General features: G+C 40.5%; 2 protein-coding genes and 1 long non-coding RNA gene across 4 annotated transcripts; 2 read left to right on the forward strand and 1 right to left on the reverse strand.

The window, feature by feature from the left end:
- Positions 1–666: 666 nt before the first annotated feature.
- LOC137168974 (uncharacterized) lies at positions 667–6,362 on the reverse strand. 2 transcript variants are annotated; one of them, XR_010924372.1, is made up of 4 exons: positions 6,224–6,362; positions 5,785–5,834; positions 5,473–5,564; positions 667–1,233 (listed from the first exon to the last, which is right to left on the reverse strand). It is a non-coding gene; the product is annotated as an uncharacterized lncRNA (long non-coding RNA). The 2 variants fall into 2 exon arrangements; XR_010924373.1 differs by lacking the exon at positions 667–1,233 and having other exon boundaries at positions 5,475–5,564; positions 5,785–5,900; positions 6,224–6,285.
- LOC137168971 (uncharacterized) lies at positions 2,436–5,433 on the forward strand. The gene is made up of 2 exons (XM_067571880.1): positions 2,436–2,558; positions 3,823–5,433. Exons 1-2 carry the CDS (start codon positions 2,540–2,542, stop codon positions 5,211–5,213), a joined length of 1,410 nt encoding a protein of 469 aa, XP_067427981.1. The 5' UTR covers positions 2,436–2,539; the 3' UTR covers positions 5,214–5,433.
- Positions 6,239–16,791, forward strand: LOC137168973 (adenylate cyclase type 3-like). The gene is made up of 20 exons (XM_067571886.1): positions 6,239–6,913; positions 7,704–7,853; positions 8,852–8,988; positions 9,096–9,207; positions 9,450–9,577; positions 9,895–10,053; positions 10,143–10,302; positions 10,558–10,665; positions 10,879–10,955; positions 11,198–11,359; positions 11,622–11,709; positions 12,020–12,136; positions 13,428–13,699; positions 13,880–13,961; positions 14,157–14,315; positions 14,587–14,733; positions 14,858–14,974; positions 15,083–15,209; positions 15,308–15,432; positions 15,598–16,791. Exons 1-20 carry the CDS (start codon positions 6,239–6,241, stop codon positions 15,772–15,774), a joined length of 3,279 nt encoding a protein of 1,092 aa, XP_067427987.1. The 3' UTR covers positions 15,775–16,791.
- Positions 16,792–16,941: the final 150 nt, after the last annotated feature.

Consider the following 16,941-nt stretch of genomic DNA (forward strand, 5'->3'; position numbering starts at 1 on the left):
AAAATAAAATTTTAACCATAGCCGTCCCTACAGCTGGCTGGACTGGACTTTTTCTTTGATAGGCTGCTGTTGTTTTCCGTTGGAACAATTAATAACAATGCTTCTTGTTTAGCACCAAATTACCGCTTCCTGGTTGGCTGCTATTCGTGATCAATAAAGAGACCTAATTCAAGTTTGACTGGCAAATATCTAACCATTACATTTGTTTAACACTCATAAATATAATTTCTACTCACATGGCTTTTTTGCTCCCCTCATGGGAAACTAATGATAATGATGTTCCAACTGTCCAGTTAAATTTAATCTATTATTTGGCATCCAATAACATGCTTTTTTAACAATATAACACAGAATAATAATCAACATTAATGTTCAGGGGAGACAATTAGCCTACATTTTAATTGATGGGGGGGTGGTAAGGGACCTGGATAATGGATAGGGGGGCGCTGGCCCAAAAAAGGTTGAGAACCACTGATCTAGCACATTGGAAACCTGTTCAGTCTCTTTACTGATGTAGTCAAACTTCTTAGTTGATCTCAGGTTGAATAAGGTTGATAGATGGACGCTACTGTCCATGGCTGTTTAGTTTTTTAAGGGGACTGATACCAGGAGATCCTGATATATTATCTGAGAAACCCTTTAGGGCTGTTTTCTTTGTGTTTCTGTTTTCTTTTTTTTTAAATATTATGCATCTGTAAAATGATATTCTCATGGAAAAAATCAAGATAAACATAAGGTAAAAGTGATCTTGAATCAGCAAGGCAATATCCGTACAGCATTTTTTTTAATGAAATGACCACAGGTACAGCAGTACATTGAAGGGATCATAGCTGAAAAGGATACTCTGATGTGTTGAGTTGTTCACAGCACTTCTTTGTTTTCAACTACATCACACACTATCTCTGGAGTTCAGCACAAATAAACCTACATTCAGTTTTAATCTCATGAACATTGTTATGACCTGGTTCAAGTGGCCACAACGAAAGGGAGACACACTAGACATATCTACAATATGGGTTATGGGAATCAGTGATCAGTGAAATAATGCGTTGCATGAGTGGAGAGTGTATTGTAGGGTGCATGAAAGCAAAAAACAAGGAACTAACGTAACATAACCAAAACAAACAGTGTGCCTGTAGGGAAAGGGGACAGAGAGCTGCAGCAGGAAGGCAGCCGAGCATCAGAGCGAGAGCTGTCTGCTGCAGTCAGGCTTAAATAACAATTAACAATCACCTGCGGAACAAGGAGAGATACAGGTTAATACCAGATCAAACCCCAAGATTACATCACAACATAGAAAAAAACTCAAATAATGCATAACAGCATGTCTACTGGTTTATGTTGTGGTTATGAATATGTATTATGTGATAAATAAACAACAATAAATGCATTTATTTCACCATATGCATGGTTTATACACCAAGAGTATTTAAATTTCTATTATCATTTATGAATATTCTACTCTGATACACAGATATATATTTTTTTTTCTGAATGGTTCTGCCTCCTGTGGACTAAGTGTGACGTTAAACAGGAAAAGGTGGAGTGAAATCTTCAAATATAAGAAAAGAGGAGAGAGTAGACAGAGAGGAATATTAACATTGGGTACAACAGATGGATCAAAACACTCAGATAATGATCATGTATTAGTGGGTATATACATGTCAGAATTCAACAGAGGAACTGTTAAGAGAATTTCAAACAGGGTATCAGTATACACAACAGAACTGACAGCAATAATCATCAGTCTTCAGAGGAGGTTAAACCAGTTAAAGTAGTGATATGTTCAGATTCTGGAAATCAGGACAAACAGATCGATAGGATCTTTTAATTGAGGTTTATATGAACTTATTGAATCTACTACAGCTGGGAGTAGATGTTCATTTCTGATGGATACCGGCACATGTTGGAATAGAGGAAATGAGGTTGCAGTTAAATTTGCTAAAAATCCACTAAACAAAAATGACAATGACAGAAATTTAGAAATTTGTTTTAGGAGATCAGAAACAAAATCACTAATTCATCACAGAATAATAACATCTTGGCACGAAATATGGACACTAGGGGTAGAGATTATCACAAAATTCAAAAGTCAGAGTGAGAAATAAAAGAGGTAAATGTAGGAAAGAAAATGTTATTTTTTCAAGGTTAATATCAGGACATACAGGACTCAATGCTACTTCATACACCATGAAGAAGACCGTGTCAGTGAGACTTGTAACTGTAAGGAAACTGTTGAACATGTTCTGATAGGTTGAAGGAAGTTCAGTGCAGAGAGAGAGAGACTGAAGGGCAGGATGGTTAGATATGAGAATCAAATGTCTGTTAGAGACAGGGGACAAACAATTACAGGTTCAAAGGGCTTTATATAAATATCCAGAATATAACTTCTTTGGAAAGTCATGATGTTACACACTCTGGTACAGTAGGTGGCGGCATGCACCTTTAATGTTGGTTTGTAGTCCACCAGTCCGCCAAGAAGAAGAAGAAGAAGAGGAAACAGTGGAGCATGAGCACTGGTGCACAGACATAAGAAGCAATGGCAGAAACAAGCATTGGTAAGATCACATCAGACACACTCTTATAACACTTAAATAACACACATGTCTGACTTTAATGCAGCTGCTTTCATGTGATGGACAGAGAACTCAGAGTTGTTATGTGAACAGGATCTAAAAGCTGCAGCCATGTCACACACAGTTGTTGTTGCTGTGGTGATGAGTAAAAGTGATCATCTATCATTTAATCAGTATGCAGACAGACCATGAATAACCCACTTAAAGCAGAAAATTAACTGTACTGACACAGATTTCTTGTTAGTGAGACGCTCTGTTGAAATGTTTGTTGTTCTTGCTGTAACTCAGACAGATTTCCTGGTTTTAAGTTTCAGCGTGGAGCCACTGAACTGGTTTCACTTTCCTCTTAAAGTGACAGGAGCAGTTCATAACAGTCTGAATAAGTGTATTGAAAGAGGTATCCAGTTCCTTTAAGGAAGTAAAGTAGTTGTAACACAATGTGGGACTACTGGATAAACAAGTAAAAGTCCTGCATTCAAAATTGTCATGCATTCACTGCATTCAAAGTATCATCAGCAAAATATACTTCAAGTACCAACAGTAAAAGTACTCCTAATGCAGAATGACCCTTTTCAGGGTTTAACTTTGTTATTGTACATATTATATGATTGTATTATTACTATTTTTGTATTAACATAAAAGAAATATTTAATTGAGATTATTTTAACAACTTTGATCTATAACAAGTCATCATATTTAATATTTTGGTCATATGTTTTGTTGAAAAATCTTAATCGGTTAGTATTGAGTAGTAGCAGTAATTGCAGCAGTAAGATAAATAGAGCTGCAACAATTAGTCGATTAATCCGCATCTATTTTTATTGTCGAATAATCATTTTGTAGTCATTTTATAAGAAAAAAATGCCAAAATTAGTTCCAGCCTCTCATATTAGCATAATAATCATTGTACAAATGAATATTTTCTGGTGTCTTTAGTCTTTACTGATAATGTTGACTGTTGGCTGGGACAAAAAAACCACATTTGAGGACATCACTTCTGGAAACAGTGATTGACATTTTAATAGACCAAATGACTAATCAATTAATCAAGAATATAATAGACAGATTAATTGATAATGAAAATAATCTTTAAATGCAGTACTGGAGTAGAAAATGTGAATGTAGTGGAGAAGAAATATAAAGTAGCAAAGAATGGAAAGTACAAGCACCTAAAAAATTATATCTGAGTAAATGTTATTTACTGCTAGAACATAAGACTTAAATCTTGCATTTTCACCCCTCTCAGGTGTTTTCGGAACGGTCAGGACGTTCCTTGGAAGTGCAGTGGCGGGTTTTGCTTTTGGAGAAGCTGCATTATTCGCAGTTAAACCCACTCTAACTGAAGATGGTGTCCTGCTGTCTGCTGCCACTGTTGCTGCCGGGCGAGTCGGTTCTACTGGAGTAGGTGTGGTCGCCGCGTGTCTCGTATTCACATCCATGCTCTTATCTCTCGGAACCAGTTTTCTCCTCGCTGCAATGGTGATAAAGCTGGTCAATAACGTTGGAGTGAGGTTGCCGTGGTTATCAGAGATGACAACAGGAGCCTCTGTCGTGGTGGGCGCTGTCACTACTGGACTTTCAGCTGGAATCCTTCCACCATGGATCTACATCACAGCTCAAGGCATTCTGGTCCTTATGGTCTACTCATACTCCAATATTAACGACATGACCACAGCTTTGTTAATCATCTTCACCACTCTCTTCCTCAGCCTCCTATACGGAAGGATGGGTGTCATAACTGGACTCTTTGTCATGGGATTTACCATCTCTGCCCTGTTTGCCCTTCGAAAGGCCCTGACAGAGAGGATGACACAGAGACCAAAATCTAAAACTGGTTGCCGACTGCTGGAGAGGATATTCTTCTACTCTGTTGCCGTAGGGATTCTGGGATTTTCAGTAGGTGTAGGGGCAGGTGAAGCAGGAGAAGGGTCACAGGAGGAGGTGGTTTTGATGCTGCAGTCAGTCCTCTGGGTGGCGTTTCTGTCTGCAGGGCTGCTAGGTGCAGGTTTGGGAACAGTGGCCATGGTCGGGCTGGGGCCAGAGGTGGCTGGAAAGGTCGCTGTGGGTGCTGCTATAATATCATCAGTGGCCTTGAGAGCCATCCTGCAATCATACTCTTCTCTAGGAGCCCGAAGCTGCACGGGGGGAACGTTAGGAGTCGCTGCAGCTGCAGGGGTGTCACTCGGGGCTGCAAGTGTTGCAGCAAAGCAGGCGTTTGGGTCTAGAAATTCAGTGTTAGCACTTTTAGGTTCAGTCGTTGTCGGTGCAGTTCTGGCCTCGCGAGGTTTAGCACTGACAGGGACTCTGCTGACGACATCAGAACTTATAACAATTGCTCTTGTTGCAGTAGGGGCGTTTGTTCTGGGTGCACCAAAGAGCCCGTTCAACACTCAGGTGAATCTACAAAGGGGCCTCCTCACAGGGCCAGAGCTAATTAAAGGAATCGGCATGGAGACGGTCACCGCAGCAGCAGCACCTATCGGCGCCGGGGCACTTGGGGCCGCAGCGTTAGGCACCGCGGCTCTGGGGAAACTGGGAACTGTGGGAGTTCTGGTAGCTATAGTGTTGGCTTTGGGAAGTGCTCTGAGCGGCATGATGGGAAAAGCACCATCGACAACAAATGCACACAGAGACTGATGGACATCTGAGCGTAGATCTTTTTCTCCTGCTGATCAATAATGTGCCTGAAACTAATACTTAATAACTTAATACATCGAAAAGCACATTTGCTCATCAATCAGACATGATTATTGTGTCATAAACGTGTATTATTGTGGTTCAGTGTTGAATTAAAGAAATGACAAATGTTAACAAAGGTTTGTGTGAGGAAAAAAATAAATGTTTTGGATTTTTTTGATATTTTGCATGTGTGTCTTTAATGATCCCTTTTCTTTACCTCTTCACTCCACAGTAGCCACATTTCCCAAGACATTGTTGCGAGCTGACAGTTACTTTGGTTTCATCTTAGCAACAGTAACAGAGGACTTGCTGTTTAGAAAAAGGAGGAGGGAGTGGGAGGAGAAAGAAAGAGAGAAAGGAACAGAGAATAATATCAGAAGAGCATCTTAGAATAGATTATGATGCGCAGGTCTGATCATGATTAAAAGAAATACAGATTTATACATCAATATGTTGTGTTATTCATCAACAATAAACTCATATAACCCTTTCTGAAAAGATAATATGCTGCATGTAAATGGATATCCACCTTTGGCTCAAGATTCTGTTGGTCCACCATGGCAGCAGACTGGACTTCAGCTGCAAGAGGAGATTGCGAGAAGTTTTTCCACCCGGACAGAAGGGTAGCAACAAGACTGTGAGATGCTGTAAGAATGTTCTTTATTTTAAGGAGTTAAATTGCACTATATTAATATGATGAAACATGGTAGCTAATCGTGTCTAAAGGTAGGAGAGATTTCAAGATGGATAAATTGTGAAACTAGTTGTTGGAACAGCATCTTGGTGTTACTTGGCACCCTGGGACTATTTTTTTATTATTAATTTTGGCACCATAGTAAAAGTCTGACAATGTTTCTCAGATAGTAGCACAAAGATGACACATATCAAGACTTTTCTGTTAGTTTTGGCATTCAGGGAACTTAAGGAATAGTGTTTTACAACAGTATTAAATAAACCAAGAGGATTACCTTTATTACACCAAAATGTCTGTGAACCGGATCCATACAACAGACACGGATCAATCTGCAGAGTACTCTATGGAATATTCAGTGGAGGTTCCCGGTGATCACGGCGGAGGTCGGACGCGTGATGTTACGGTGCTCCGGTCGAGCTGCTGCCGCTGCCTGCCGCGCGCGGTGCTCCTCACCTTTGCGCCTGAATCACTGGAGCGACTTTATCAGAACTACTTCCGTCGGCAGAGACAAGAAAACTTACTGGTGTTGGCGATGTTCGCTGCTCTTTTCAACAGCTTCATCATCATCATGTGCGCAGTGGTGTACACTGAGGACAAGCTGGCGATGGTGGTGGTGGCAGCTGTGGGGTTGGCCGCAGACATTGTGCTCTTCGTGCTGTGCTGGCTGCGGAAGCTCCCCGCGTCACCAGTCTCACGCGGAGCGGTGCCATATATTCTGTGGCTGATGGTCACCGTCCACGTTTTATGTTACATGGGGCTCAACTACCAGCGTTTCTCCCAAGCCAGTGACTCTGTGGGCTGGCAGGCCTTTTTCAGTTTCTCCACCTTTCTGACACTCCCGCTGAACCTGGTCCCTCTGCTCCTGCTCACAGCCCTCTCCAGTGGTATTCATACCTTGGTTTTGGGGGTGACTGTGGCTCAGAGGTTTGAGGATAACCTGCAGGGGCCCATGCTGGTTAGACAGGTAAATATGGCCCTAGTTCTAGTGACAATTTAAAGGATGGAAGAGGCCAAAGTTTTAAAAGATGGTCACACAGGTTTGGACAACAATGGGAAGAGAAAGGGGAAGAATGCACGTATCCACAGTTTATTATAGGGAATAATATGATTGGTGGAGGTGTGAGAGCCAGGTGAAATTGTTCTGTTAGTGCACAAATGCAACTTATTTCCCTTTTGTGCACATTTTTGTCAAACTTAAATGTGCTCACATACGATATCATAAAAGTGCATTTTGTCACAAATATTCTAAATCAATGTGGTAAAGATATTGTAATTACACTATAATTATTCCAATTCATTGTCTTAATTGTGTGGTATTAAATACATTCAGCCACTTTGTACCAAGTCATATAATACATTTTGTTTGAAAAAGCACTCAATTAGAACCTTTCTGAATGGTCCAAAGTCAGAATTTATGATTTCAGACTTTCTGTAGTGCAAAAACTTAGTAGTATGAATGGTTCAAAGTAAAATTTGAAAATAACACACACAAAAAAAACGAATTTCATGCATCCCAAAGACATAAATTAAATAGAGGTTTAATAGAGAATTTACATTTTGATCTTCCTCCACCTAAACCAAGTTTACTAAATCTGTATCTGAACATGTTTGAGGCAAGAAATACTACACCATACAGCATCTGAATCCAGCTAATCAATACATTTCCTGAACTGACAAACAATGGTTACAAAGTGACAGCAGAAGCAAACTGACCATCCCACACACATTCACACATCCTTTCTGCCTCTCTTCAGCTACTAGCCAACATCATGCTGTACCTGTGTGCAGCCACGGTGGGTATGATGTCGTACTACATGGCGGACAGGAAGTACCGGACAGCCTTTTTGGAGGCTCGTCAGTCACTAGAGGTCAAACTCACACTGGAGGATCAGAGCACTCAGCAGGTACCCTAACCCTAGCCCTAGTAGGGCATACACAAAAACTCATACACACATTCTTTTCTTAATGAGATAACATATCTTCTTATTTTGGGCAAACACACACATACACATAGGCACAAACACACAAATACACTTGTGAGGTAAGAACGCCCTGTGCTGCTTAATTACAGAGTGTTTTGCTCACCTCAGGGCTAATAAGGTTGATTAGAGAGACTGTTGTTTTCACCAGCGGAGCCACCGTCAGGGACCCGCCTCAGTACGGTCAGCTTAAGCTCTGTGACAACCAATAGAACATTTTCCGAAATTGTGGGAGGATATAATTAGATATTTTAGATAAGTATTTAAAAATTCCACTCATAGCCTATCATTTTATTTGTATTGCTTGCCACACTTTAATCAAATCTCTTTTGCAGCTACATGTACTAATTAAATGTACTAATTTTTAACTAACGCTAATTTATATAAACTATGAATGAACTGGCAATGACACAATGTTCTTTCACAGCTGGGTTATGCAATATTAGATCATATTTCTTCTCATGCCAGCAGCAGGGTGTCAAAATTTGAAAGCTGATGCCAATCCATGACTTGAATTTATTGAAGTTAAAAATAATGTAACCTATGCTGTCTCCAACTTTGATTTTATTCATTTTTTTCACTTCCATGATCCTGACTGTGACTATTTGCAGAACAAAGAGAGCAGACCTATGAGAGGTGTTTACAGGCGAGGATGGTAAATGGTGCTGGATATGTAGAAGATAGGGGAGAGAGACAGATAGAGAAAGAAAGTGGAGATTGAAATCCCAAAACAGCGCTGCATCGGTAGAAGACAGATAGAAGCGGGCAAGCAGAACACGTTTCACCAGTTGACAGGATCTCTTGAGGCCTGCTAAGATTCATTTACTGACTCAATCATGCACACATAGGAACAATTCATTTTTTTCCTTTGTCATTAGTGAATATGGTAAAACTCAGTTTCCACTGACTCTGTCTCCATTTAGGAGGAATTATTATTGTCAATCCTGCCCAAACACATAGCTGATGAGATGCTGCAGGGCATGAAGAACGAGGCCAATCAGAAAGAGGTCCAGCAGCAGCAGTTCAACACCATGTACATGTACCGCCATGAAAACGTCAGGTCAGGATCACAAAATCAACCTTTTTGGAGTTTTTTGAATCGTTATTAAGGGAATGTTTTTACAACCTGTCAAATATCACATTTCATCCTCCACACTTGCGTTGCAGTATCCTGTTTGCTGACATCGTGGGCTTCACCCAGCTGTCTTCAACCTGTAGTGCACAGGAGCTTGTAAAGCTGCTCAATGAACTGTTTGCTCGCTTTGATAAACTGGCAGATGTGAGTATCTGATTTCTTCTGTCTCTGCTGTATTTTACTGTTTTCATTCTGTGCTCTTCTCTCTTCCTGTCCTTAAATGACTCACATCATGAATCAGATTTAATAAGGATAATGGACTATTACTGGTAGGAGCATGGTTCTGCATTTATAATAAATTCTGCTAAATGAACTCATTGAACCTCAGCTATTTCTAATGTTTTGCTCTGCAACACTTCCGCTCTTGCTCTGGCCTCATCTTACAGCAACATCACCAGTTACGGATTAAGATCCTTGGAGACTGTTACTACTGTATCTGTGGTCTTCCTGACTTTAGAGATGACCATGCCGCCTGCTCCATAAAGATGGGCCTGGCGATGGTTGACGCCATCTCGTAAGTAGTGACTTTACAGAAATAACTTATACACCCAGAGAAGACCACAGACGTAGCCAGGGGGTGAGGGCAGGGGATACTGTTAGTATAGAGTAAGTGACACAGTCATGTTAACATGTAACAGTGACACAAAAAACACATAGATAAGAAAAGAATGAAGGAAAGGAAGAAGGGAAGGCATTAGAGGAGGAAGGAGGAGAGTATTTCTGCATCATCTGCATTTGTGTATGCCAAATAAAAGGGGTTTTATGGGTGAGACAGACATTTACATTACATAGCAACTCAACAGAAATGCTCTACTTTCCCTCTTGATCCAGGTATGTGCGAGAGAAGACTAGAACTGACGTGGACATGCGTGTGGGTGTCCACACTGGCATCGTGCTGGGAGGGGTACTCGGGCAGAAGCGCTGGCAGTTTGATGTCTGGTCTACAGATGTCACTGTAGCCAATAAGATGGAATCTGGAGGGATTCCAGGGTAAGAGAAAAATACTTTTCCTTATTGCTCGTGGAGATCGATCCATTTCTTTCATGTATTTCATTTTGAAAAGCATGTGCGCTCCGCAGGAGAGTGCACATCTCCCAGAGCACCAAGGAAAGTCTGCACGGAGAATTTGAACTGGAGCCAGGGAACGGTGGAGAGAGGTGCGAGTACCTGCTGGAGAAAGGCATTGAAACTTACCTGGTTCTTGTGCCTAAAGAGACGGCAAATAAGCTTAATGGAAATGTGAGTGGACTGTGCCTTTGTAGAACTTTCAAGGCAACTCTCATTTGATTTATTTAAAACATTGTCTTGTTTCTTTCAGGTCATGAGTTAAATAACTCACAGACCTAAGAGTTGCTTGAATCAAAACAAGTAGTTAAAATTCATACTTTTCAAACACTACATGAAATAAAAAAATCTATTAAATGTTTTCATGTTTCCTGTTTTCATATAGAAATATACTATTGATGAATATTTTTTCTTCTTCTCCTCCCACAGAAACCGGGCACATTGTCCAACAGGAATTCAAACCAGCTGATTAATACAACGGCAACCAATGGGAACCCAGCCACATCCCAAAGCACGCCCACTGAGACTAAACCAGAGGTGAATAATAATAAATGTCCACGACTTTGTTCACACTTATGCTACAATGACACAGGTCTTCATATCATGCATAGCTTAAGAGTGTATTGATATCAAGCTATCCACAGAAACACACACATAATCCTCAGTAACATTAAATTCACATGACGTTCGTCGCATCAAATCTCATAAGTACACTTGATTTTACGTCTCTTTTCTTGCTGACGACCTCAGAGGAATAAGATGGTTGAAGAGGAAGTGATCAACAGAAAACTGCTGCAGGAGCTGCTGGACCGAGAATCTCAGCAGATGTAAGAAAATTAGACAAATGAAAAGAAGATAAGAAAAGCAAAGGCAGATGAATACAGAGTTAGAGGGATAAGATGAAGGTTTAAGGTTGAATTTGTAAATCATACTGTTAATATATATATAAGTAAATCTGTCCCCAGTCGTTTCATCGCCCACCTTAAAGGCATTTTTGCCCCTTTGACCACTCTCAAGTCCTTATTAACACGGTTTCCTTTACTGCCATATCTCTCTGCGTCCCTCACAGAATGAAGGATCATAAGATCAACCCTGTATCATTGCGTTTTGTGGATGGGAAGTTGGAGGAGCACTACTCCTCGGAGAAGGAGAAGCGAAGCGGAGCGGCCTTCTGCTGCTGTGTCATAGTGCTCTTCTTCATCACAGCAATGGAGGTGTTCATAGACCCACTGTAAGTTCATTTATATTAATCCTACCGCATCCTACAATATATATTTAATACACATGAACCAATTGCATGCAGACTTTGAAATGCTTCTTGGCCATTTGTCACAGAGCTCATATGTACTGGCTGTGCCTTAAAAATGGCAACAGTGGTACATGTTTGCTCCTATTAATTAGCCTTTACTTTATTATTTGTGCTTTTAGGGATAGATTACTGTACGTGTCATAAATTGTTAGAAATTGACTTAAAATGTTTGTTCTTGCTCTAGGTTGGTCGTGAACTATGTGACTCTCGCAGTAGGAGAGGTCTTGTTGCTAATCCTCACAGTGTGCTCCCTGGCTGCCATCTTCCCCAGGGTGAGAAAGCAAAAAAGTATTCATGATTATGGTGACGGGACACAGAATTTATTGTAAAAATGTCTTTTATCAATGTTTGATAGACCATTTTGGCTCAAGATCTTAAATAACAAAGGAGTTTAAATTTGCAGTGTCTTCTGATTCGGGCATACATTCACTGAGAAAGAGAACTCTGACACCGAGGCAGATGTTATAAATAGTGACATTAGAATGAGTACATTTTTTTGTGAGAATGCACATGCATATTTTTTTTACTGACTGCATAACACTTGTCGGTGATATTGACCCTGATGATGTTTGTTTGTTATAGATGTTCTCCAAGAGGTTGGTGTCTTTCTCGACGTGGATTGATCGCACACGTTGGGCGAGAAACACATGGGCGATGGCAGCAATATTTGTTCTTACCATGGCTGTGATCGCTGACATGGTACGACTGCAGGACACTCTGGCAGACTGTGATACACTGTGTGTGTGTGTGTGTGTGTGTGAGTGTGTTAGTGATATGGTCAATGTTTTCTCTCATGATAATGTAATTTTACATCACATTATCAAAATACATCGTGATAAAGCAAATTTTCTAGAAATTCACTTGGGAAACCCTTTGAGGAAATGTCTGTTTTCGGATAATCCGGTGAATTAAACATCTGGCAAATCAAGGTACTTGATTTAACACAGTACAACTATAGACACAGTATTAAAGGGATGGATTCCTTAGCTGAAATGGTAGCCTAAAGTATAAACTCCACTCGCTGACAAACCTTTGTCATCTCACAATATATCAGCCGACCCTAGTGTGTGTGCGTCTTTCCATTTGTGTTTCCATCTTGTCCTCATCAAACTATCACTGCCTTTAATGTGTCTAGCTCCTCGTTCCCTGTGGGGTCCATTAGTAGTGTGTCTTGCTGCCTGCTGGCTCATTTGTCATGGCCCCACAGGAGCAGCCTGTTACACACACTGCTGCCTTTTAGGTCTGACAGGAATAGAGGACGCCTAAGTGAACATTTCATTTCTCTGCTTTAGCTGTCATGTGGCGGTGACAGTTGCACTTTGAAAAAAAAAAAGCTTGATTCACCACATATAATTTATATATTTAAAGACGGGAATCAGGAAATTAATTTGCTGAAGGACATTAAGTGTAATTTGGAATTTTAAGGCAGAACATCCAGTTGAATTCAATGGCTTAAAACTCAGTGATATTGATATTGGTATCATGTTTGTGGCTCTGTATTTTCAGTGAATGCATCCTGTTTTTTTTTCCCACCTGCTACAAATGTTGAAAACTGTATCTTAGCTATCCAAGGAGGGTTGAATCGAGGGCAACTGGACTTTGCTGTAGATACTTGAAGACGTTCCACCTCTCATCCAAGGGGCTTCTTCAGTTTTAATGGGCTGGCAGGGAGTCCCAGCTAGGCTATTTAACCTCTGTGGGGTTGTTATCAAGAAGATATCAAATCTCATATAATAACGACCCCACAGAGGTTAAATACCTGGAACTCCTTACCAGTCAGTTAGAACTGAAGAAGCCCCTTGGATGAGAGGCGAAAAGCTCTCAAGTATTTAGAACTAAGTCCAGTTGCCCTCAAATCAACCCTCCTTGGATAACCATGACCTGGATGACTGAGAATCTTCACAGACAACTGTATCCTAGCTTGTAATATTGAACTAAATAACAAGTGCTCGCTGAAAATCATTAACTTACTTTATTTCTGATGTCACAGCTCAGCTGTGTCCCACCATCCCTCCGAGTCTTCAACGGCACCTCTGGCTACGTGTTGGAGTCACTAGATGACCGAGGCTGTGCAGAGAATCCTAAACACTACAGCTTCATGGCTGTGATGTCACTAATCGCCACCGCCATGCTGGTGCAGGTCAGCCACCTGATTAAACTGGGCCTCATGGTGCTGGTTGTCACAGCAACTGGCGCCGTTAATATCTACAGCTGGCGGGACATCTATGATCTATATGACTTCATACAGTTTGCCTCCTACAGGTGAGCAAACAGATGAATGAAAAGTGTCTTAAATTAACAAAATAAATAAATAAAAAATAATGATTCTGCTAAATGTCATTGATTTCAATGTTTTCAGTGTATCAAATTAGTTCACTGTAAGACCAGCGTAACTATCAACACAAAGTGCTGTATGCTGTCTTTTTTTCTTTGTGTCTCCAGAACATCCATAGTGCCATCCAAGTACCTGATGACCATGATGATCATCGTCATGATGATTGGCTTCTACTTCTTTGCCCGCCATGTGAGTCACTTTCTCCTGTACACCCACACACTATCACACTTTGTTAACCCACAGCTTGTCTGCTACAGCCCTGAAAGTCAGCACCTACTGTACTGAGGAAATATCATCGCCAGGGAAAGTTTCTCATTCCATTTCATTATTTCATATGTTTCTCTCCAAATATCTTATATGACTTTCTATGTTGTGTCTGTGTAGTTGGAGCATCAGTCCAGGAAGCTGTTCCTGTGGAAGGTCAGCGTGCATGACCAGAAGGAGAGGGTGTTTGAGATGAGACGCTGGAACGAAGCGCTGGTCACCAACATGCTGCCAGAGCATGTGGCCAAACACTTCCTGGGCACTAAAAAGAGAGATGAGGTGTGTATGAGTCAAACAGCTCACATCTTCATCAGGAGCAAAGAAAAATAACTTTTCCTAGCTTTGTTAATTGCATCATTAAAATAATCAGCGCATAGTGTGTGTCACCTACAACTTCAGTGCCATCTTGTGGCCTATTTCATACTAACATATTACTGCCCTTATCTGATGCATTATATGAATCAGTGATGATAAGCCTTTTAACTCAAGGGGAAAAAGTGGGCAAAAATAAAAACAGAGTACACTGACATTTTGTCATTTGTCATTTCAGGAGCTGTACAGTCATTCTTATGATGAAATAGGTGTGATGTTCGCTTCCATCCCCAACTTTTCTGATTTCTACACTGAAGAGGGTATCAACAACGGAGGCCTTGAGTGCCTCCGCATTCTCAACGAGATCATCTCCGACTTTGACAGCGTGAGTCCTGGCAGTGTTTGTTCAGAGATTTAACAACATAACTCATGTGTGACATCATATTTTTAATAACAGCACAGAGGTTTCCACCCCCCCCCGACTAACCAATGTCCACTTTTTCCACCAGTTACTAGATAGGGACGATTTCCGCTGCATCACTAAGATCAAGACAATAGGAAGCACCTACATGGCTGCATCAGGACTCACCCCAGAGAGCAACACTAATAGATACAGCAACCGCAAGGTTTGATACTCTTGACTACATCTGTGTTACAAATATAAAAATCTGTTGCACCGTTTGATCTTTATGATGCTATGATTACTATGAAAGCTGTATTTTGTTTTTACACAGTCAGAGGACCAGTCACTGGTTGAGCGCTGGCAGCACCTCTCTGATTTGGCAGACTTTGCCTTGGCTATGAAAGTCACCCTCAACAACCTCAATAAACAGTCCTTCAATAACTTCATGCTCCGAATCGGTCAGTGGTGTGTGTGTGTGTGTGTGTGTGTGTGCCTGTCTGTGTGTGCATTTGCAAGTGTTTCATGTGTGTTCATGTTTCCTTGTTGATCCCTTCAGGTCTCAATAAAGGGGCAGTTCTGGCCGGTGTGATTGGAGCTCGTAAACCTCACTATGACATCTGGGGCAACACAGTCAATGTGGCCAGCAGAATGGAGTCCACTGGAGTAATGGGAAACATCCAGGTAGCACAAATACACACACACACACACACACACACACACACACACACACACACAACCCTCCTGTTTTTATTCAGCTTTTTTCCAATTTTATGTTTATCTTCAACTTCTGATTTTAGATTTCTGTGTCACTCTCCCTTAAAATGTTTTGCTCTTCTCTGCCCTCAGGTGGTGGAAGACTGCTATGACATCCTGAAGGATTACGGCTTCCGCTTTATCCGAAGAGGGCCCATATTTGTGAAAGGGAAAGGGGAGCTGCTAACCTTTTTCATGAAAGGAAAAGACAAACCCAGCAGCAATGGCGGTCCAGTAACCACTGCCCTTCCGCACCAAGTGGTTTCTTGACTCTGTTCACCTGATGAAACGTCAAAAGGACAGACCTGGACAGAGTGTCCGTTTTGCTACATTTCTCTCATATATACAGTTTATTCTACATAGACCTTTTTCATAAACTCTGTAGCAATGTAAAACATATGGAAGTAGACCAACACAACTATCATGACTATTACAACAGTGAGGAATTTAAGAACACAAATTTATTTTGCATAATTGTATATAATTCAGGATTACACTTGAATATCTCACAGTTGTCCTGCAATGAACTTGTTTGCACTTGATTCATAGAGTGCCCCATAAAACAAACATATAAATTACTTCCCTTTGTTGTTTTACCTTGAGCTCAGGTTTTGTAAAATAATGTAGTTTGATCACACTGTATTTATACGGTTAATTAAACTTGTTTGCACTACATTTTTGAGATTTTTATTTTAATTTTAACATGTGACATGGATCTTTAGATGAAAATGTCTGTTGGGTGGTCTGTTGGTCCAACAGATGGTGAACTTGATTTTAAAAGGTGTTAGTGCTCTACACAGGCCATATCTGCACAACATGCACATGCAGCTTTTACAGAGAGGAGGTCTGTATTGAATAGATAAATTACTGATCAGTGGGCTTAAAGGCACACACACACACACACAAAGGTGTTATCAATTATTCCGGTTAGACTTCTACGCAGTGTGAATGTGGTAGGGACTATGTTTGAAATAAAGTCACCAAATTCAACCAATCTATAGGAATGGTAAAAATGTAAACTGTTGCACCGTAGTTGTAACAGAAACTCTGTCTGTTCACAACCACACAGTCCTGAGATTTGTTCTAATTGGGCAAAATAAGTGAAGTTAGTATTAAAGTAAGTGAATATTAAGTGAAATGTTGTGTAGTGGATTTATTAATTTTATCACAGCTGATCATTTCCAGACAGAAATAAAATCTTGATTAGAGAGAGAATTCAAATTTATATTTAAATGATGATGCCAACCTCACATGTAAAAGTAGAATTGAGTAAAAGTTGTTTGTTGTATTTTCTGTTGTAGGAAAAATAAGAATAAATTATCTATGCCAAATTACATGCTAAATGTTATCATGTTGTTATGCTAATGTTACTATGTTACCATGTTAAAGATATGGACTATTACAAGACAAGACCAGCTCAACTGTGCCAGATGCATT

This window comes from Thunnus thynnus, chromosome 18 (genome assembly GCF_963924715.1).
Source record: "Thunnus thynnus chromosome 18, fThuThy2.1, whole genome shotgun sequence".
NCBI classification, from domain to species: domain Eukaryota; kingdom Metazoa; phylum Chordata; class Actinopteri; order Scombriformes; family Scombridae; genus Thunnus; species Thunnus thynnus.